Source organism: Triticum urartu, chromosome 7A, assembly GCF_056163025.1.
Source record: "Triticum urartu cultivar PI428250 chromosome 7A, HENAU_Tu73, whole genome shotgun sequence".
Taxonomy (NCBI): Eukaryota; Viridiplantae; Streptophyta; class Magnoliopsida; order Poales; family Poaceae; genus Triticum; species Triticum urartu.
This window is the reverse complement of record NC_141879.1, coordinates 175,740,282-175,764,601: the sequence shown is the minus strand read 5'-3', so window position 1 is coordinate 175,764,601 and position 24,320 is coordinate 175,740,282. Positions and strand designations below refer to the sequence as shown.

Below are 24,320 nucleotides of genomic sequence, written 5' to 3'. Positions count from 1 at the left end.
ATAAGTATTGCACATCTAAGTCATATGTCATTGATTTTACATTGAGATTCGTGTGAATATTTTCTTTCTCTTTTTTCTTTTCTCTTTATGCTTGATTCACTCACTTAGATGTGCAATAACTAGAGCACATCTAGATGTGCCCTAGACACACCCAATATTTTCTTTCTCTTTTTTCTTTTTCTCTTTATATTTGATTCACTCAGATGTGCAATAACTAGAGCACATCTAGATGTGCAATAATTAGAACATATCTAGATGTGCCAGACACACCCTTTATCTTAACAATAGATACATTCCTTTCCTCAACAAATTCATGAATATCTGAACCCTGGATGAATACTGCGACGTGTTAGGCGTTGATGGATACCGCTTCAGAACAGTCGGTCTCCATCGTCAATGGAAGGAGTGACCAATGCAGGTCTAGGGTGAGGCTTTCCATCGCTGCCAACTCCACATTCACCCCCAACATTTTCTACTGTGTTGCTCTGCTCTTACATTCTCTTAAGCCTTGGGAGTGAAATCGACTTCGTTTGCTACTTGTCCAAATAGGGCACCGGGGACAACAGAAGTTGTTGACCAGTGGCTAACAAGTGCCAAATACTAGTAGTACACTATATATTGGGACACACCGCTGTTGATCCTGATATTTCTCACAATCGCCAGATACACAAAATATTGGGATGCACTGATGTAGATCTCCCGCTCTACAGAAACTAACCTCGCAAAGGACGCTAAAACTATATGTCAAAATTATACAACAACATAAACTACCCTATCAAAAAGAAAAGATTGAACTAAACGGAGTCATCACGTTAGTTTCTCCAAACTTTGTAATAACTTGACAGAATTTTCCATGTTACTGGACAAGAATCCGGATTCATGCTTAGCCTCTTGCTTGGAAAGATAGCTCTTGGCTGCTTTGACATATGGGAATCCAGGCCCAAGCATGTGAGAAGCACAAGATGCCTTGGAAGCGAGGAGCTTGCAATCACCTGTAACAACACGGAAGACGTCATTATCTGTGATCACAACACAGCAGTGCAACTGGAATCGTGCCAAGTGGGGGACATGCATCTGAGAGTAAAATGGAAGTTGCAAAAAGAGAAAGAAATCATGAATGCCTAGAATTTAGTGCGCACAGAATAGTCTGGTGTAGCTGACATATATTCATTTTCTATATTGCACAATAGATATTTTATTACAGTTATTAATATCTGTAGTCAGCTCTTTATCGGTATGGAAAACACAAAGGGCCAAATTTAGTACGTTTAACTCCATAGCATTGTCTTGTCCCATACAGGAGAACCCCGTGATGCCATGATCGTTTCAAGGTGAAGGCATTGCACCATACGCCTGGCAATTACTAACAGCTACCTAAAAAATATTTTAACAAGTGATAGCCTTATCCTGCTGTAATAAGGTATGCCAGTTCTATAAACCAACAAAATCTAATATCAAACTGGGCCAGCCAGGGTCCACGTTATACAGATACCCGTCAACTTTTTTTAAACATGGGCTGCCAAGAAAACCACGAGTTTAAATGCCAATGGACTAGAGATTGCCCTATATCAATGTAGTCTTAGCATTTACTATCTGACAAAGTTGATCAAATGAAGGGGAGCACCACGTGATTGCATTTCAGCAATAATTGAGTTAGAGAGGGACAAGCAGTTACCTTTTGCAGTTTCTGACATATAGATGTTTTGGCTGAAATGACGGTTCATCCACCATTTGCATCGGAGCTTCCATGATTCCCTCGTATGTTGCTCAAAGAAGACTGAAGAAAGACTACTAAAAGCATCAATCGATGCATCTCCTTCAACATTACATGAAATACAATCCTCGTAGTCAGTAGTACGATCAGAAAAAAGCCGAAGGAAGCATGATACAAGCTCCTCCCAGATGGAAGGCTTCCCGTTCACACAGTCTAGATGCAAAACAATTCTCTCAAGTAGTCGGGTGGTATTATAATATCCTGGGGAACCAACAACAGGTTAAGAAAATGTAACCATTGCCACTAGCAAAATAATCAAATCGTTAACATTTCTGAAGTTCGCATAGATAAGCAATGTAATAAACTTTAGAAACTGGGAAACCACGAGTAGCATTGAAGTTCATTTTTTCTTCTGATAGTGATATCACTACTAATATTCTGTTTTGATGATCACAAAAATGGCTTCATAGAAAGATCAACATGCTTACATTCTACGATGTCCTGTAAAATACTTCATGCACGATCTTCTCTACTATTCTGTTTTGATGTAACAATCTAATGACATTTCTACTTTACTAATAAAATGACCAGTATCAGTAATAATTGTATGGATTGCTTGAGACTAGAATACTTGACATGCAACAAGCAAGAATAATTCGGTTTCTTCGGGATTGTAGTTTCGAGTTACTTTTCCAGTGATGAAATCAAGAGCATAGTTACAAGATAGCAATATTTCCACTCTCTATACCGAATTTAGTGCCACAAGAGAAGGTTAGTAGTTATAGTGCCAACCAGCCACCACTAACTTCTAAAACCCTTTGCTTTAGACCTTCCAATTGATGAAACCAGTCCAAGTAAACACCTTAGCGTAAACCACTATAATTCCCATACAGCAGGTTTCAGTGATGTCAAAGGTAGGTATTGGAGTAATAGCAACACATCGATTTAACACTTCTTTCCTCAATAGTCCATTTGTTTATCTTATTCCGTGACAAATGGCCTAACTGCAGGGGAAATATGGACTTTAGAAATAGTTCATTACTTCAGTCCAGTTTTGCTGATACCAATTTTTTTTTCTTCTAGAATGTATGTAGCAGTACCAATGTAAGGAGTCGACTACTAAACTAGAATTGATCAAATAGTAGAGCACCATGGGAGAAAAAGTCTTCAGCCAAAACCTTTTCTGTGCATTTCAGTTAGCCTCTCAACCGAGTAGCTACATGTAGGATCTCTCTGCAAAGCTTCCTCATAGCAAGAAGATATAGTTGATACTTGATTTTGGTCAAAATACTCTAGCAGTCTGCCTCGCAATCTGCATTACAAAAACTAAACTTCAGCCACTTAGCTCACAACAGCTTATATCAGTACAGACAAGGAACAAAAAAACAGAAACTACCATAGTCAAAAGATGTTTTAGAAACATAAAATGAGAGATGAGATTTAAGATAACAAATTGCTTTAAATGATAACCAACGACATGATGGCTTGACAACCTGAAAGGAAGCGCTGTAGTAGAACTGCGGCAGGTCTTCTCAAGTTCACAAAGTGCATCTTTCAGTTTATCACCAAGCAGGAGAATCTACACCATAGTAAAGGTAGCTAAAATGGGTCTACAGATGAAAACAAAATCCATACAAGAAATTGTATGGTTATATGCAAAACATGGGGTACTGGTTTGATAGACAAGTACCTGTATTAATGGCAATAAGGCTGCCATTACTGGTGGTGACGAATGAAGAGCCACTTTTAGACATCTTTCTGCATCTGCGTAGAAGGCATTAGGTGTTGACTTGTACTTCCAGTACGAATCAAAGCAATCACTTGAAGTCCCAGCAGCATGCTTTAGACATAGTGGCAACAAGCTTTGTTCCAACCCTTCAAGTACCATAATAACATCTAACATGTTAATACATAATTATGCGGAGCTATAAAACAAGCTTGATAAAGATAACAAAAGTAATGGACAAACGGTTGCTCAGATTAATGAGGCTAGTTGATCTGATGAGGGACAGCCACGAAGCTATAATGTACATGCAATACATTACTACCAACGATGAAGGATCGATCCAACTCTAACAAAAAGAAGGATAAATCTACACGATGCTTCCAGCGCATTCATCAAAATCTGTTTCTGACTTGCCGGATGCAAAAAGAAGTAACAAACCTTAAGAGTTGTCAAGCATTGTTTATATACCTCTTTGAAAATTCATGTCATACTCTCATATTTTGGATCCAGATGCATCAAATAAAAGTAAATAAAGGCTAAAACTGGTTGCAGTATTGCTATCAAATAGAAGTGGATGGTCGAAAAACAAAATGTATTAGAAGGTATATGACATCAAACCAGTGGTTCTTTATGATTGCTCTAGATGTTCCAGTAATGTAATCACTCAGTGTCATTTTTCTACAGATCCCCAGAACTCGAAACTACCTAGTACTTAGTGGAAGGGAAAAAACAGATGAACATCTTGAAGAAGTAGATGGAAAGTCACTAACCACAGGTAGGGGCATCAGAGGTATTAAAAAATACGCTTCGAAAATCTGCAGAAACCACTTCCTCTTTCACTTGTGAATCTACTGAATCGTTTTCCTTAACAGGATAAACAGAACGAGATTTCTTGGGAATCTTGCATTTTTTGTCTATATTCCCATTATTGATAGAACTTTCTGAAGAGCAAGCAGGAAAACTGGCATCATCAACATCAATGCTGCAATTGTCATCTGAACTATCCTGAAGACCATTTTCTCCACAGGTATTGGATGACATAGAAATTTTGCATGATTCATTGTACACATCAAATCTCTCAAGTTGCATATCTTTGGGCAAGCCAGAGTACCATTTATCATATGATATCAAGCCATGTATCAGATTTAGAGTTGGTTCCTTCTGTAGTCCATCCTTCGCGATGAGGCTGAAAAAAGGAATAGAAGCTCTCAATTCTTTTATCTCAGTGCTGACAAGACATGTCTGTGGAAGAGAAAATTAAAACAAGAAACTAAATCATCCAAAAGCTTCAACACTTGAAAAGTACTCTAGTTACCAGAATTAAGATGCTACACATATCTTAACACAATGTATGCATTTAACAAATGCATACTTTTGTACTATCTGTAGATTCCTTTCATCATCATAAAAAATTTCCTAGATTGACGCATATGAATACCACACAAATGTGTCGTGAGCCACTCAGTTGGCTGGAGGTGAGAGTGTACACCACCAACCATGTACTTGAATTTGGGTGCCTACTTCTGTTAATGAAAGAATAAATTCCACATTCGACCAGATATTTGTGATACGTGACAGTTTGAACCACATTTAGTTTTCGGTGACACTTTGAAGCAGATTTTGCACAAATTATTCCACTCTGAAAAACACTTTAGCATTTGAATTAGTTCTGATGTGATGGTCACACTCATCAGGGTGATGTAACAGTCACCTATTGCTTGACACATCGCAAGACTAACTGTGGCGTACATTTTGCAAACATGCATCCGATGTGGCAGAGGCTAACCGAAGGTCCAACAGCCGCTCTCTGCTAGCTATTACTGCTCTCTGGTAACCCAAGTTCTGCTACGTTGGACAGTCCAGCTAGCCTCTGCCACGATGGACATCGCATCTCTAGCTAGCCTCTGTCATATCGCCGGCTAGCCTATGCCATGTCAGAGAGTATCTGTGAGATGCATGTCCCAATTGGCCTGCAATGTGTCAAGTTGCGAGTGACACACTACCCAGACAAATGGGGCAATCATGTCAGAACCACTTCAAAATCTGAAATGGTTAAATGTGGTTCAAAGTGGAATGTTTTGAGCAAAAACAAAAAGGTGGTTCAACCTGTTACTATGTAACAAATACCTGGACCAAAATGGATTGTATCCTTAATGAGAAGTTACCTAGTACCTCGCAGGCAATACAGTCCTTGCCTGATAACATGTGAAAAAACAATTTCTTTGGATTTAACATGATAGACTTATACTTGGTTTCATTAAGGAAGTAAATGAATTAGGCATGTAAATTGTAACAACAAACAAGATGACATGGCTATAAGCCTATCACAGATCAGTGTATTCCCAAGAAAAGGCATATCAAAAAATGTGTACAAGACATGGCAGATGTAAACACTAACAGACTGTGCCGGTAACTCACACTCTTGTTGCATTGTGTGCATCGTCGATCTTGCCTTGTGAAAGATAAAATAGAGCCAGTTCGAGTTTAACCATGTGTTTCTGCCAAACAAATTAACAGGGTTTAGCAAATACAAAGGAGCATGATGTTTGTACATCTATTACCGTATAATAAAAAGGATTAGATCAGAGGTAATACAGAAAACAGAACACAATTAGAACTGAAGACTATGATGTACAACATGATCTTTTTATTAAGCTAATCCCATGACCTTAGTATTCAGGTGAGTCTATGAACATACGAAGTTATGACTCAATGTTTCCGATCAACTGAATCCAATTTTGCCATGGCATGCAGAAGTTTAAATTGCAACCAACCTAACTATAAAATACTAGCAAGCCACAACAGAATAAAAACACACGTGCACAAAACTGCATATTGTGATTTCGAACTCAACAAAAAGAGGGCCATTTGCTATGTTTTTAAAGCGTCCCTAAGGCGACGCCTAGGCGTCGAAGCGCTCCCCCTCCGCTTTGGAAAATCGACCGCTTTGGGCGCCTAGGCGTCGCCTAGGCGCCAAAGCGCCCCCCCTCCCTAAGGCGGTAAGGCGTCGCCTTAAAAAATAGGCCGTTTGGAATATAAGAATCCCAAAACAAAAGAACAGATGTAGGATACTTTTGAAGAACATAAACAGGAGTACTACAATACACTTTGATCCTCTGCCCTGTGTCAGCTTTTACCTCACCCTAAGTTCATGTTGTTCTACTGATGAAGGACCACCCATGGTTTTACCAAATACAGCTGGTGTTGAGCAACTGCAGACAGTTCAGGTAGCAACAAAATATAGGTGCATCAGAAGGCAGAGCTCACAGTTGTGCGGGCTACAGGGCAATGCGCACATGCCAGATGGGCTTCAATAATCTCTACTATAGCAACGGTATCACTCCTATAGACACAAGTTAGCAGAAGATTGCTGACCAGACTTCACAGCAAATGCCCTTTCCCCATAAAGTTCATACAAAAATACAACGAAAGGTACAATAATAAGGAACTTTCATGTGTATGCTACTATGCTTATATCCAAACAAATGAACAGTCCTAATTCCTGTTGGATTTGGAATTCAATGTTGTTCCCGGAAACATTTTTTATCCAATTAGGCTCTGAATAGTACTGATTGGTAACAATACGGATTATAACAAAACCCTGGTTCCATTTTCAGGTGTTTGTTCAGATATGGTTGTATTAACAAATTTACTCATGGTATATATAAGAATAAGATAATTAACTAATTTAACATTGTATTAGTCTAAAAGTTGACAACAAATTAGGAACTTACTTTTGCAGAAGTAGGCAACCACATTAGCCGTTGTATCCAAACATCAAAAACCTTCTGCGTCCGGTGGTAGTAGGTTCTCCTCCCATGGTTGCCACTATCCTGAACAAGGCGTCTATGAATATCCATCGCATCCTTCAATCGAGCAACTAGCCTTCATTAGAAAACACTAACTTTACCAAAACCATGAGCTGCTATAAAAATTAGTAATTACACCCTGCATGTTCTGCTTACCACTAAAATGCTGCGGACCTCCTCGAAGGAGTCAGGGCGCTGGATGCCAGGTAGGAGCACGGAGAAGACCCCTGCAGCATCTCGCCATTGGTGCGTGCGAACATGACTGTGGAGGAGACGGCCAAGGCGTCCACGATTAGCCCACATGGTGGGGGCTTGCTCTGTAATGGGCCTCTGAGGGTAGGGGCGTCGTCTCCGGACCACCTTCCCTCCCGTGTCCTTGCCAGCGTCTGCATCGAGCTCACGCTTGACAGTGGTAGTCGGCGTTGCGCTGGGCTGCTCGCTCCACTTATCCACAGAGGAATCGGCCCTTGAAATGCCCGGCGGGGTAGCTTGGGGAGTGAAAAGGGGCTGCTGGATTGGGGTTGCCGGCAGGCAGTGCCGGCTGCGCTTCTTGTGCGGTTGTGCGCGCAATGTTTCCCCTCCTGCATTCTTGCCAGCCCCGTCGTCGGCGTCAGGCTCGCTCTTTATGGAGGTGGGCACGGTCATCGGCGTTAGGTCCAGCTCCCCGCACCGCTTGACATCGAAGGAATCGGTTTTCGAAATCCCGGACAGAATAGTTTGGGGCGTGAGCAGCGGCTGGCTTGGGGTTACCGGAAGGTGGTCCCGGCGGCGCTTCTTGCGGGGCGGTGGGCGCGAAGTGCGAGCGGCAGCGGTGGTGCCGACGTCGGGATCTTCCTTGACGGGGGTGAAAGCCGGTGGAGATGGCGACAGCGGCAGCCGCGCCATAGCATGAGGCGGAGGCTCACCGCGACGGCCGCAAGGTGAGCTGCGCGGGCGGAGGAGAGACGCGAGCGCGGCCGGGAGGAGCGGAGACGCTACCGCGAGACGCCCTGTTCGGAGGCCGCACGGCTTGGTGCAATCTGTGGCTCCAGCGCCGCACTCCGCGCGATAGCTTCTCGCGAGGAGCTGGGCCCCGTTCGGCACACCAGGTGCAGATGGAGGCAGCCGGGGGGCGCCGGAAACGACGGGGAGACGGCGGGTCGATGGCCGAGAGGGGAGAGAGGAGGCGGCGCGGCTGCGAGACAACCTGACGGGGTAGGGACGGCGGCGGCCGGCGCTAGGGTTATCTGGCTTCCAGAAAACGCTGGCTCCCGCTCCTAATCTAGTGTCAGGCCTGAACCTGCAGGTGTCGATGAGATTCAGTTATCCAACGACTGAGATGCCTCCACGCCTTACCGCTTCGTCGAGAGCCGTTGATTTCCTAAATGTACCGTTATACAGTAGTAGTTACTGTTACTTTTCACTTTGTCAATCACTTTCGCCTATATAACCAGCCGGGATGTGGCTGGCGTGTGATCTGTCTTTTCTCTTACAGAATTCGCGTCGATGGCTTACGGGATACTTCAAAGTTAAATCAATAGCAAATACATCCAGATCTGAGATTTCCCCGCTCCCAAATTTCTTTGATTTGCTTGCTAAATTCGCATAAGTCTAGATCGGTCCTGACAAATGGTATCATGAGCCATAGTTCTTCGGCAGAAACACGCTCCGATGGGGAAAAAATTCCAGATCGGCGATTCCCACCCTTCTCCGTGAGCAACGACGGCGGTAGGATTTTCCGGTGGCATTGGTAGTGGGGAGCGGTTGGTTGGCACAGATTAGCCGAGCGAAAACGGTTGTTCGAGCACACTGCTCGAGCAGTAAAATTCCGTGTTCCAGCATTGATCCGTGTGCTAGGGAGGCGTGGATCGCAACGGCGGCATGATTCGAGGTTTGGGAAGGGTTCCTGGTGATCCAGAGGTAAAATTTTGTACCCACACCTCGAATCAAGGAGATGGGGCGAGCAAAGGCAATGATGATGCGGATCTGCAAGAGATGCTGGCAATTCGTGAAGATTTTGCAGTCTTAGAGAAGGATAGCATGGAGATGCAAGTTCAGGTGTCCAAGTTGCAAGACGAGGTGCAGTCCATTGGCTCTAAGCAAGGAGAAAATTGCAAAAACAGTGGGCACAGCGGAACAAGGAAACAGCTAGCAGCATAAAAGGAGAAATCAAAGCAGTTAGAAGACATGCGGCTACACAACTTACCACCTATCAGGACTAGTAGACCAGCAGCTCCTCCTGGATTTCATAACCAGGGCAGGCAAGATGCAGCTAGTCAGATGGGAACTTCAGTAACTGGCGGAAACAAAGAGTATACTCCTGCATTCAATCAAATATATCAGCAGAATAGAGATAGGCAGTTATGGCAGGGGTATTATAAAACATATGAACATGACATGCAAGCACAGTTCATGAAATCTATACTAGAGGACCCAAGTTGGATTTCCCTAGATTTTCCGGCACAGACCCTGTGGGGTGGATAAGGCAATGTAACAAATATTTTCAAATGTCTGGGGCACCTGAAGAATATAAAGTATCTCTAGCCCAAATGTACATTATTGATAAAGCAGATACTTGGTTGAGAAGGTCTGGTTTATTAAAGAAACAGTTTAACTGGAAGCAATTTGGAGCTGAAGTGGTGAAAAGGTTTCCTGAACAGGGTACTTATGATCTAACAGAGAAGTTTACCAGTCTGAAACAGCTCAACAGTATAGTAACAGCTTATACTAAGGAATTTGAGGATTTGATGGCAGAAGTACAAGAAGAAAATCCTGAGCTAGGAGAGTGTGGCACCCCGATCCACTTGGAGCATGGGGCCTTCGCACGTGAGCCCAGGATAACACCTAACGCACGACAGGTCCATGATACAGCATTCCAGGTACAAGAATATTCATCAAATACATGTGTATAAGATTACATCATTGATGAATACAATTATGTGGCATAGCCCTAAGGCTATTTAAATGGTGGCGGAAGTCTATTTAACTGGCGACGGAAGTCTTGGTTTGGCAGCATATCGCTCTGGCTGAGCTCCATAACTCACATGACTGACAAGATTACGGTCTAGCACGACGGAACAAGCGAATAACCTGGGCACGACCTACAAAACTAGCATGACACGCCAGGTCAGTACATTGAATGTACTTGCAAGACAACCAAATACATAGCAACCAAACGAGCAGATGACAAAGTAAGAACCAAGCATATGCAACAGTCTACTTTAGCACCACTACTAAGCATGGCATGATATTAACTAGAATCATAAATCATGAACAACATCATAGCATCTACTAGCATGGCAATAACAGGACATATCAAACTTACTTCTAACATAGCAACCGCAAAACATAGCATATCCAAACATGGCATGGCATCATGAAACTGTGCTGAAAATAAACTACTAGTTACCTCCCGTGAAGACAGATTGTATTAACCTTATGCAACAATCACTTACTCTGCCACGGCTCCTCGGAGCAAACTCATGACTTACCGAGACCTCGTCTCGGGGTCATATCAACACATCATCATGACTTCTCACGATTTTCTCATAGTCCAAGTCACCACATTGTTTATCACATAAGTTATTAGCAGGTTTATCCTCCATTTCGACCAAGACCCGATAGTGTGACCTACTACGAACTGTGCTGCTATCGATAGACTTAATATACACTCTGCAAAGGTAGCGCACTGTACCCACACCACATAATCCGTGGCCTCGCACTCCCATTCGGGTGGACCAACGGCATTCTGACAAAGCTGTCCTACTGCCATGACACTCTCCCGGCCACTCCGACCAACTCCCATTTGGGCTAAGTCATGGGTGGCCCCGTGCCTACCAAAGGCACCTACGGCCACCGTCGTGGCAAAAACGGTCCCAAACAGGGACATGTGCACACAACTAAACTCGGGCTCACAAGGCTTATGTCCGCCTACCTGATCAGGGTAGCGCGCACCCATAACCTTTCCTAGTTGGAGGCACCTGCGAGAGGCATGACAACAGACCCAGCTAGGGCCTCCCATAAAGGCAAGTGTGGCTGCACTAGAGAAAGCTCGATTTGGTGGCATTATGACTCGATCCCATCGATGACGGAGGAGTTTTATTATGAAGTCATGTTATTAACTTCTCCACCATCATTAATAGTATGATCATATTTAACAAAGATGCAACAATGAGCATGCAACATGCAAATGCATTAACAAATATCAAGTTCCTCAAGTGAACAGATAAATCCTATGAAACATGACAATACTGGGTACTAGCTTATCGATGGTGTAACAAAATCATCATAGCATCAATACTACTGGCATGAAACTAACCAAAACACAGGTATGACATTATCAACAACAATATAACTAGCATGGCAAATGCTATCATGAAAATCAAGCATGATGTGGCAAGAAGTACTAACATATAGCACAACTGAACTAACGGTAGACGAAATAGACAAAAACTACTGCAACTAATCACACACACGAGGTACCAGCAAAATAAACATGCAAGTTCGGGGCTCATGATAAGAGGTTGGCTTGCCTGGGGGTCGACAAATACTTCGGGAAGAAGTGTGAAACAATCGCGGAAAGAGTTGCCGGAAACAGTTCTCTCTCGGAGGGGGCTGTTTACGGGCAAGGGAAAATAGGCATTTTCAGAATGTGCAAACATAAATAAAATAGGCCCATCAAAAAGAGCTCAACGAACAGAGAATGTGAGCATTGGAATCACCTCAATCGGAGTCACAGTTGCAAAGTTGTGGCCGTTCACTTTTTAGGCAGAAAAGTGGCTTAAACAGTGAACGTTCGCAATTTAGCCGCTTCGGCCGGCGGGTTCAGTCAACGGGCAGCCCGGGTCAGCGCTGAGGGGCTGACAAGCGGGGCCCACCATGACTTTTCTCTCCTCCTCCTGGTTGTCGCTTTATTGTACGAAATGCAATCGCCATGTAATTGCTTTACTTTATCACTAAGCGGTAGCGATAGTTGTAGAAGCAATAGTTGGCGAGACGACAACGATGCTACGATGGAGATCAAGGTGTCAAGCCGGTGACGATGGTGATCATGACAGTGCTTTGGAGATGGAGATCAAAGGCACAAGATGATGATGGCCATATCATATCACTTATTCTGATTGCATGTGATGTTTATCCTTTATGCATCTTATTTTGCTTAGTACGGCGGTAGCATTATAAGATGATCCCTCACTAAATTTCAAGGTACAAGTGTTCTCCCTGAGTATGCACCGTTGCTATAGTTCGTGGTGCCGAGACACCACGTGATGATCGGGTGTGATAAGCTCTATGTTCACATACAACGGGTGCAAGCCAGTTTTGCACGTGAAGAATACTCAGGTTAAACTTGACGAGCCTAGCATATGCAGATATGGCCTCGGAACACTGAGACCGAAAGGTCAAACGTGAATCATATAGTAGATATGATCAACATAGTGATGTTCACCAGCGAAAACGACTCCATCTCACGTGATCATCGGACATGGTTTAGTTGATATGGATCACGTGATCATTTAGATGACTAGAGGGCCGGATGTCTATCTAAGTGGGAGTTCTTAAGTAATATGATTTAATTGGACTTTAATTTATCATGAACTTAGTCCTGATAGTATTTGCAAATTATGTTGTAGATTAATAGCTCGCGTTATAGCTCCCAGTTTATTTTTGATATGTTCCTAGAGAAAAATAAGTTGAAAGATGATAGAAGCAATGATGCGGACTGGATCCGTGATCTGAGGATTATCCTCATTGCTGCACAGAAGAATTATGTCCTTGATGCACCGCTAGGTGACGGACCTTTTGCAGGAGCTGATGCAGACATTATGGTAAGCTCGGTATGATGACTACTTGATAGTTTAGTGCACCATGCTTTTCGGCTTAGAACCGGGACTTCAAAAATGTTTTGAACAACATGGAGCATATGAGATGTTCCAAGAGTTGAAATTGGTATTTCAGACTCATGCCCGTGTTAAGAGGTATGAGACCTTTGACAAGTATTTTGCCTACAAGATGGAGGAGAATAGCTCAACTAGTGAGCATGTGCTCAGAATGTCTGAGTACTACAATCGCTTGAATCAAGTGGGAGTTAATCTTCCAGATAAAATAGTGATTGACAGAGTTCTCTAGTCACTATCACCAAGTTACTGGAACTTCGTGATGAACTATAATATGCAAGGGATGACGAAAACAATTCTCGAGCTCTTCGTGATGCTGAAATCGGCGAAGGTAGAAATCAAGAAAAGCATCAAATGTTGATGGTTGACAAGACCACTAGTTTCAAGTAAAATGGCAAGGGAAAGAAAGGGAACTTCAAGAAGAATGGCAAGCAAGTTGCCACTCCCATGAAGAAGCCCAAAGCTAGACCCAAGCCTGAAACTGAGTGCTTCTACTACAAAGGAAATGGTCATTGGAAGCGGAACTGCCCCAAATACTTGGCGGATAATAAGGATGGCAAAGTGGACAAAAGTATATATGATATACATGTTATTGATGTGTACTTTACTAGTGTTCATAGTAGCCCCTGGGTATTTGATACCGGTTTAGTTGCTATGATTAGTAACTCAAAATAGGAGTTACAAAATGAACAAAGACTAGTTGAGGTTGAGGTGACGATGTGTGTTGGGTAATGATTCCAAGGTTGATAAGATCACCGTCGCATACTCCCTCTACCTTCGAGATTAGTATTGGAACTAAATAAATGTTATTTGGTGTTTGCGTTGAGCATAAATATGATTGGATCATGTTTATTGCGATACCGTTATTCATTTAAAGTCAGAGAATAATTGTTGTTATGTTTACATGAATAAAACCTTCTATGGTCTTACATCCAATGTAAATGGTTTACTGAATCTCGATCACAGTGATACACATAATATTGATGCCAAAAGATGCAAAGTTAATAATGATAGTGCAACTTATTTGTGGCACTGCCGTTTAGGTCATATTGGTGTAAAGCGCATGAAGAAACTCCATGCTGATGGGCTTTTGGAATCACTTGATTATGAATCACTTGATGCTTGCGAACCATGCCTCATGGGCAAGATGACTAAAACTCCATTCTCCGGAACAATGGAGTGAGCCACTGACTTATTGGAAATAATACATACTGATGTAAGTGGTCCGATGAGTGTTGAGGCTCGTGGCGGGTATCATTATTTTCTGACCATCACAGATGATTTGAGGAGATATAGATATATCTACTTAATGAAACACAAGTCTGAAACATTTGAAAAGTTCAAAAAAATCAAAGTAAACTTGAGAATCATCGTAACAAGAAAATAAAGTTTCTACAATCTGATCGGGGAGGCGAATATTTGAGTTACGAGTTTGGCCTTCATTTAAAACAATGTGGAATAGTTTCACAACTCACACCACCTGGAACACTACAGCGTAATGGTGTGTCCGAATGTCGTAACCGTACTTTATTAGATATGGTGCGATCTATGATGTCTCTTACCGATTTACCACTATCGTTTTGGGTTATGCATTAGAGACATCTGCATTCACGTTAAATAGGGAACCATCTAAATCCGTTGAGACGACACCGTATGAACTGTGGTTTGGCAAGAAACCTAAGCTGTCATTTCTTAAAGTTTGGGGCTCCGATGCTTATGTGAAAAAACTTCAACCTGATAAGCTCGAACCCAAATCGGAGAAATGCGTCTTCATAGGATACCCAAACGAAACTGTTGGTCACACCTTCTATCACAGATACAAAGGCAAGATATTTGTTGCTAAGAATGGATCCTTTATAGAGAAGGAGTTTCTCTCGAAAGAAGTGAGTGGGAGGAAAGTAGAACTTGATGAGGTAATTGTACCTTCTCCCGAATTGGAAAGTAGTTCATCACAAAAATCAGTTCCAGTGATTCCTACACCAATTAGTGAGGAAGCTAATGATGATGATCATGAAACTTTAGATCAAGTTACCACCGAACCTCGTAGGTCAACCAGAGTATGATCCGCACTAGAGTGGTATGGTAATCCTGTTCTGGAGGTCATGCTACTTGACCATGATGAACCTAAGAGCTATGAGGAAGCGATGATGAGCCCGGATTCCACGAAATGGCTTGAAGCCATGAAATCTGAGATGGGATCCATGTATGAGAACAAAGTGTGGACTTTGGTTGACTTGCCCAATGATCGGCAAGCCATAGAGAATAAATGGATCTTCAAGAGGAAGACGGACGCTGATAGTAGTGTTACTATCTACAAAGCTCGACTTGTCGAATTTTTTTTGACAAGTTCAAGGTGTTGACTACGATGAGATTTTCTCACTCATAGCGATGCTTAAGTCTGTCCGAATCATGTTAGCAATTGCCACATTTTATGAAATCTGGCAAATGGATGTCAAAACTGCATTCCTTAATGGATTTCTTAAAGAAGAGTTGTATATGATGCAACCAGAAGGTTTTGTCGATCCTAAAGGTGCTAACAAAGTGTGCAAACTCCAGCGATCCATCTACGGACTGGTGCAAGCATCTCGGAGTTGGAATATACGCTTTGATAAAGTGATCAAAGCATATGGTTTTATACAGACTTATTGTGAAGCATGTATTTACAAGAAAGTGAGTGGGAGCACTACAGCCTTTCTGATAAGTATATGTGAATGACATATTGTTGATCGGGAAATGATGTAGAATTTTCTGGAAAGCATAAAGGAGTGTTTGAAAGGAGTTTTTCAAAGAAAGGCCTCGGTGAAGCTGCTTACATATTGAGCATCAAGATCTACAGAGATAGATCAAGACGTTTGATAATTTTTTTTCAATGAGTACATACCTTGACAAGATTTTGAAGTAGTTCAAAATGGAACAGTTGAAGAAGGAGTTCTTGACTGTGTTGCAAGGTGTGAAGTTGAGTGAAGACTCAAAACCCGACCATGACAGAAAATAGAAAGAGAATGAAAAGTCATTCCCTATGCCTCAGTCATAGGTTCTACAAAAAGTATGCCATGCTGTGTACTAGACCTATTGTGTACCTCACCATGAGTTTGGCAAGAGGGTACAATAGTGATCCAGGAGTGGATCACTGGACAACGGTCAAAGTTATCCTTAGTGGAATAAGGATATGTTTCTCGATTATGGAGGTGACAAAAAGTTCGTCGTAAAGGGTTATGAGGGAGTCCTGGATTAGGGGGTCTCCAGACAGCCGGACTATATCCTTCGGCCGGACTGTTGGACTATGAAGATACAAGATTGAAGACTTCGTCCCATGTCCGGATGGGACTCTCCTTGGCATGGAAGGAAAGCTAGGCAATACGGATATGTAGATATCCTCCCTTGTAACCGACTTTGTGTAACCCTAGCCCCCTCCAGTGTCTATATAAACCGGAGGGTTTAGTCCGTAGGACAACATACAATCATACCATAGGCTAGCTTCTAGGGTTTAGCCTCTACGATCTCGTGGTAGATCAACTCTTGTAATACTCATATCATCAAGAACAATCAAGCGGGACGGGGGTATTACCTCCTTTAAGAGGGCCTGAACCTGGGTAAACATCGTGTCCCTTGTCTCCTGTTACCATCCGCCTTAGACGCACAGTTCGGGACCCCCTACCCGAGATCCGCCGGTTTTGACACCGACATTGGTGCTTTCATTGAGAGTTCCACTGTGTTGTCACAATAAGGCTTGATGGCTCCTTCGATCATCGGTAGCGATGCGGTCCAGGGTGAGGTTTTCCTCCCCGGACAGATCTTTGTATTCGGCGGCTTCGCACTGCGGGCCAACTTGCTTGGCCATCTGGAGCAGATCGAGAGCTACGCCCCTGGCCATCAGGTCAGATTCGGAAACTTAAACTACACTGCCGACGTCCGTGGAGACTTGATCTTCGATGGATTCGAGCCCGTGTCAGGTGCGCCGCACAGTCACGATGAGCACGACGTAACTCTGCCGTCGGACAGTGTTCGGGAGATCGCATCTGCAACTACTCCGGCCGTCAATCCGGAGCAAATCACGCCATCTGAGAGTGGAGGGATAGACCCCGCTATGGAGACCGCACTCTTAGTGGCGATGGAGCCGGATACTGACTTCACCCCTTACGAGAGCCGTGTCGCCGAACCACTGGATTCACCTCCGGCCACGGACTCCGAGCCGCTTACATCCGTGCCCGTCGAATCCGACTGGGCGCCGATCATGGAGTTCACCTCCGCAGATATCTTTCAGCACTCGCCCTTCGGCGATGTGCTAAATTCATTGAGGTCCCTCTCCCTGTCAGGAGAACCTTAACCGAACTATGTCCGGCTAGAATGGGATGCAGACGATGAAGAAATTCTCTGCCCACCCACCACCCACTTAGTAGCCACTGTCGACGATTTAACCGACATGCTCGACTTGGACTCCGAAGACATCGACGGTATGGACGACGATGCAGGAGACGAGCAGGAACCACCGCCCACAGGACGCTGGACCGCTACCTCATCATACGACATATATATGGTGGACACCCCTAAAGAAGGCAATGGTGACGAGACAGCGGAGGATGACCCCTCCAAGAAGCAACCCAAGTGCCAACGTCAGCGGCGCCGCTCTAAGTCCCGCCACAGCAAAAGTAGTGATACCGACACAGGAGATCATAACACTCCGGATAGTGCCGAAGAAAACCACAATCCCCTCCAGCATGATGTAGAGCCGGAGGATGAACAAGCCAGCCCTCCAGAGCAGGCAGCAGATGGAGAACTAGAGGAGGACAATTGCATGCCTCTCTCCGAAGACGAGGCGAGCCTCGGCGACGAAGAATTTATCGTGCCTGATGACCCCGTTGAACAGGAGCGCTTCAAGCACCGGCTTATGGCCACAACAAATAGCCTGAAGAAAAAGCAACAACAGCTTCAAGCTGATTAAGACTTGCTAGCAGACAGATGGACCGAAGTCCTTGCGGCCGAGGAATACGAACTCGAGCTCCCCTCCAAGAGTTACCCAAAACGCAGGTTGCTACCTCACCTCGAGGAAGAAGCATTGAAACCCCACGCACCAGTGTACGATGCGGCTGACCGGCCACTACGTGGCCGAGCCAAAGAGGCGTTTCAGCCTGAAGTTCGGCCTGCACCCCGCCGCCACTCAATCCAAAATACCAAGGCTGGGGGCAACACATGGGACCTGCGAGACGTATTGGATAGTAAGGAAAAACTTGCAAGGTCAATATACGGGTCACGAGCACGCGCGCCAACACGGGACGATGATCGTCGCGCCGGATATGCCAAAAGCAAATCCGGCCGGGCCGAATACAGCAGACAAGACTCATACGAACTGCATCGGAATATAGCCCGGCACAGAGGCACCGCACACCCCCTATGCTTCACTAATGAAGTTATGGATCACGAATTCCCGGAGGGTTTCAAACCCGTAAATATCGAATCATATGATGGTACAACAGATCCCGCTGTATGGATTGAGGATTTCCTCCTTCACATCCACATGGCTCGCGGTGATGATCTACACACCATCAAGTACCTCCCACTAAAACTCAAAGGACCATCTCGGCATTGGCTGAACAGCTTGCCAGCAGACTCCGTCGGCAGTTGGGAGGATCTGGAAGGCGCATTCCTTGACAACTTTCAAGGCACTTATGTGCGACCACCGGATGCTGATGAATTGAGCCATATAACTCAGCAGCCAGGGGAATCAGCTAGACAATTCTGGACTCGGTTCCTGACTAAGAAAAACCAAATTGTCGACTGTCCGGATGCAGAGGCCCTCGCGGTATTCAAGCACAACATCCGTGACGAGTGGCTTGCCCGCCACCTTGGCCAGGAGAAGCCGAAGTCTATGGTAGCCCTCACGACACTAATGACCCGCTTTTGCGCGGGCGTGGATAGCTGGCTGGCTCGCAGCAATAACACATCAAGGAATCCGGGCACTTCGGATACCAAAGATGCCAACGACAGACAATGTCGTAATAGACCAAAGCGCCGCAATAACGGCGATAACATCGAGGATACGGCAGTCAATGCCAGATTCAGAGGCTCTAGATCTGGTCAGTGGAAAAAGCCATTTAAAATAAGTACTCCGGCTCCATCCAGTTTGGATCGCATACTGGATCGCTCGTGTCAAATCCACGGCACCCCCGACAAGCCAGCCAATCACACCAACAGAGAATGCTGGGTGTTCAAGCAGGCCGGCAAGTTAAATGCCGAAAACAAGGACAAGGGGCTGCATAGTGATGACGAGGAGGAGCCCCGGTTGCCGAACACGGGAGGACAGAAGGGGTTCCCCCCACAAGTGAATACGGTGAACATGATATACGCAACCCACATTCCCAAGAGGGAGCGGAAGCATGCACTAAGGGATATCTATGCGATGGAGCTCGTCGCCCCAAAGTTCAACCCATGGTCTACTTGCCCGATCACCTTTGATCGCAGGGATCACCCCACTAGTATCCATCATGGCGGATCCTCCACACTGGTCCTAGACCTCATCATCGACGGATTTCATCTCACTCGAGTCCTTATGGACGGCGGCAACAGCCTGAACCTGCTCTATCAGGATACAATGCGAAAAATGGGTATCGATCCCTTGAGGATCAAACCCACCAAAACCACCTTTAAGGGCGTCATCCCAGGTGTAGAGGCCCATTGCACAAGCTCAATCACACTGGAAGTAGTCTTCGGATCACCGGACAACTTCCGAAGCGAGGAGTTAATCTTCGACATCATCCCGTTTCGCAGTGGCTATCATGCACTACTCGGACGAACTGCATTTGCAAAATTCAATGCAGTACCGCATTACGCATACCTCAAGCTCAAGATGCCAGGACCTAGGGGGGGTCATAACAGTGAATGGAAACACAGAACGCTCGCTCCGCACGGAAGAGCACACTGCAGCCCTCGCAGCAGAAGCACAAAGCAGCCTTTCAAGGCAAACCACTAATTCGGCGATACAGCCCTCGAACACCTTCAAGCGTGTCCGGAGTAAACTGCAACAGGATCGCCTGGCACGTTCAGAGCTCGCCTAGCAATTCGGCACCCATCCCAGTCCCAGTCAAGCGACAAAATCCGTGCCGCACGTACATAATTACGCACTGAAAATACCATGGACATAGGCGGGGGCACGATCAGGGCACGTCCCGCAATGTGGCTTACCCGTCCTAGGGGCTGTATATCTTTATCATTTCTTTTCTCTTTCAGGGCCTAACTCTCTGGAAGCCCTTTTCGGCAGTATGATTGCCGGACACATTACGGGAAGGAACAACCAAGGCGGCAAGAAGCTAAGATGTACACAGGAACCCCCAGGTGGTCTCTAATAATAATACCCGCTTTCTACTATCCATACGCAACTTACCCTTGGATAGGACATTTCGAATAGTCCTACTTTCTGCTTATTGCACTACCTGTACCAGTACGCTTCGACGTATTATTTAAATAACAATGCATAGCATTAGTCTATTATTGCATTTTTCATTCTTTTTTTCCTTTATGTCCATTTACGAGAATTCGCACCCGTAAATTCGGGTATGGTCAGTACGCCAGGGGCTTTCGTTTACCCCATAATACAGCGCGAGAAGTCCGAACACTTTCGACAGCGCGGCACCCCGAACTTATAACATTATATGCATCAGCTCCGAATCATGTCTTGGGGTCAATAGTTGGGTTTCCCGGCTCCCATGCTTTGGTACCTTACGTTCCGCTATATCGGCTAAGGTAGTGGTGGGAGAACTACTGCGATTGTGTCCCGGTTCTTCCAGATGAGCACCTCATTAGAGAAAGCCGAAAACTGACTGTCATGATAAGGCAAGAGACTGGTTGCTGTTCGAGAGGTCTCAAGTCCTTAAAGACTTGTTCCGCTTCGGGCGAGGAGTCGGCCTTGTCTGGCTTAGGCATGTATAGCGCCCCAAATTTGGCCTTCCGAATACCAGGGGCTTCGCCAAAATTTAAAATTGTAGACTTCTATGGCTAAGTGAGAGTGATAAAGCATTATAGTCCGATTGCCTGGTTCGTTGCACTGAACACCTCCCTTGAAGGACCCAAAATTGGGGTAAAGAGTGCTCAGGTTTATCCCGAACACCCCAGTACTAGTTACATGGGGGCACAAGCCGATGACTGGCCAACCCTTAGATTTTATAAACGGCCGCACAGAAGGTAACATTTTAAATTAAAAAAGTGTCGCATGGCGCAAATGAACTCGTTTCATATTACATGATCACATGAGCATGTTCATTCAAAAATTACATCCTTGGCACACTCATCCGCCACAAGGCGGGAACCCTTCAGGACACTCTCATAGTACATCTCGGGGCAGCGATGCTCCTTGCCCTCCGGCGGCCCCTCCTTCACCAGCTTCACGGCGTCCAGCTTCGCCCAGTGCACCTTCGCCCGGGCAAAAGCCCTGCGCGCACCCTCGATGCAGACAGACCACTTTATGACTTCAAGCCGTGGGCAGGCGTTGACAAGCCGCCTTACCAGACCGAAGTAGCTGCCGGACAGGGGCTCGCCAGGCCACATCCGAACTATAAGGTCCCTCATGGCTTATTCGATCGCCTTGTGAAGCTCGACCAACTGCTTCAGCTGGTCGCTCAAGGGCATGGGGTGTTCGGTCCGAGTATACTGAGACCAGAACAACTTCTCCGTCGAGCTCCCCTCCTCAGCTCGGTAAAACTCCACGGCCACCAGTACACTGCAGGGAAGATCTGCAAACGCTCTTGGAGAGCTCCGAACTCGGGTAAGTAAAAGGAAAGTCTCCTTCATGTGCTTGCTTTGCATAATGAATGCCTTACCTGCTGCTATCTTCTTCATCGCATCAATATCCTGGAGGGCCTTGTGGGCTTCAGCCTTGGCGCTCCGGGCGCTTTCAAGCGCCTGCGCGAGCTCGGACTCTTGCGTCTTAGAGTCAAGCTCCAAGGACTCGTGTTTTTTGGCGAGAGCCTCGAGCTCTTACCGCACCTCGCCTACTCGGGCTTCTTTCTTCTCCCGTTCAATGCGCTCCTTGGCCGCTTTGTCTTCGGCCTCGGACAACGCCTTCCTCAGGGTTGCCACTTTGGTCGTGGCCCCTGGCAAATCCATGATGATCCTATTACTTTACACCCAAACTTTCTTTTTAAATATATAGACAGGGGTATTGCTTACCTTTGCTCTCCTCGAGCTGCCTCTTGGTAAGGCCGAGATCATCCTCGGACCGCTCCAGGTCCTGCTTCAGTGCAGAGACCTCCGCAGTACGTGCGGCAGCGACCAGCAGTGAAGCCTGCACATACACATAGACATTTTTCTGATTAGACTCCTGAGTTATCATTTGATCCTCTATCCGGCCTTTCTTTCCGAATGCCGAACAGAGCATCAGGGGCTAGTATCCATGTGGGCATATTTTCCTATATCTTCATTGCTTACCTCAAAGCCTGTTAGGAGGCTGGCGTAAGCTTCAGTCAGTCCGTTTTTGGCGGACTGAACTTTCTCGATCACCGCACTCATGATAGTACGGTGCTCTTCGTCGATGGAAGTGCCGCGAAGCGCTTCCAGCAAGTTGTCCGGTGCCTCTGGATAGACAGAGGACATCAGCACGGGCGGCTTGCCCCCCTTAACGGGGGGTCGCCCGCCGGATTCCGGAATCACCGAAGATTCCGGTGTAGTGTTCGGCTGGGGGCCGAACCTGGAGCCCATGGGAGTCCGGCTCCCTTTGCGCCCAGGGTCCGGAAGGTCGCCTCGAGGCGCCCCAGGACTGCCTCCCCTTGGCCCGGTGTCTGTTGAGACAAAACCTCGACGTCATCCGCAGGGCAAGGAGTGGAGGCGGTCGGAAGAGAACCGCTATTCATATCCGACGAGTCCAACGAACCGCTCGACGAAGTTACGTCGAGATGAGCTCAGGACGGACTGCATAATCATGTTTGGCATGAGAAGAAGCAGTGCAGTAAAACATACAACAAATTACTATGGTGTCCGGATACTTACGACTTCGCCAGGGGCTTGACCCTGGGTAGCCAGTCGTCGCCGCTGTAGGCGGCCGTCGTGGAGTAGTCCGGAGGGAGGGTCTTGCCCTTCTTGTACCCTTCGGCCTCCCCGGTTGGGTCAGCCTTCCTTTTCTTGTCTCCCTCGGCTGGGGGGAGAACTTTCCTCTTCCTCCTTCTCGTTTTTGTGGGAGGAGGGCGTGTCAGAGTTGTCGGACGATGAGTCTGATACAACCTTGCACCGGAGACCCTTTCGGGTCCCCGCGGCCTTCTTCTTGGCCTTCTTCACCGGCACCTCGTAAGGTGCCGGAACCAGCATCTCCGTCAGGAGAGCATCTGCAGGATCTTTCGGCAGGGGGGCGGGGCAATCGATCTGCTCCGCTGTCTTCACCCAGTCCTGTTAAAGGCATGGAAGGCTTAGATCTCGCACATGATTAAACTGGGGCAAATAGACACCTTGTGAAATATAAAAACTTACCGGATTGGCGCGACGCTTTGCACTGAGTCCGCAGTCCTTGGTGAGGGAAGGAGGTACCTCGACGCCCTTAAACAACACCCTCTAGATGTCCTCGTGCGTCGTGCCATAGAGCTCTTGCAGTGTCTGGTGCTTGGCCGGGTCAAACTCCCACAAGTTGAATACCCGTTGTTGACACGGGAGAATCCGGCGGAAGAGCATGACCTAGACCACGCTGATGAGCTTAATTTTCTTGCTCATCATGTTCTTGATGCAGGTCTGGAGTCCGGTCAGCTCTACCGAGGAACCCCAGGACAGGCCCTTCTCTTTCCAGGAGGTGAGCCGTGTGGGGATTCCGAATCAGAATTCAGGGGCCGCCACCCAGTTGTTGTCGCGCGGCTCGGTGATGTAGAACCACCCCGATTGCCACCCCTTTATGGTCTCCACATAGGAGCCTTCAAGCCAGGTGACATTAGGCATCTTGCCCACCATGGCGCCTCCGCACTCCGCTTGCTATCCGACCACCACCTTCGGTTTGACATTGAAGGTCCTCAGCCACAGGCCAAAATGGGGCTTGATGCGGAGGAAGGCCTCGCACAGGACGATAAACGCCGAGATGTTGATGATGAAATTGGGAGCCAGATCATGAAAATCCAGCCCATAGTAGAACATGAGCCCGCGGACAAACGGGTGGAGGGGAAATCCCAGTCCGCGGACAAAATGGGTAAGAAAAACTACCCTCTCATGGGGTTCGGGCGTTGGGATGATCTGCC

General features: G+C 46.0%; 1 protein-coding gene across 1 annotated transcript; it reads right to left on the bottom strand.

Annotated features, from left to right (window-relative positions):
* Positions 1–556: 556 nt before the first annotated feature.
* On the bottom strand, positions 557–8,526 carry LOC125519689 (TAF RNA polymerase I subunit A). Its single transcript, XM_048684421.2, has 9 exons — positions 7,406–8,526; positions 7,175–7,306; positions 5,859–5,938; positions 4,211–4,626; positions 3,405–3,589; positions 3,208–3,293; positions 2,893–3,026; positions 1,676–1,975; positions 557–992 (listed from the first exon to the last, which is right to left on the bottom strand). Exons 1-9 carry the CDS (start codon positions 8,132–8,134, stop codon positions 808–810), a joined length of 2,247 nt encoding a protein of 748 aa, XP_048540378.2. The 5' UTR covers positions 8,135–8,526; the 3' UTR covers positions 557–807.
* Positions 8,527–24,320: the final 15,794 nt, after the last annotated feature.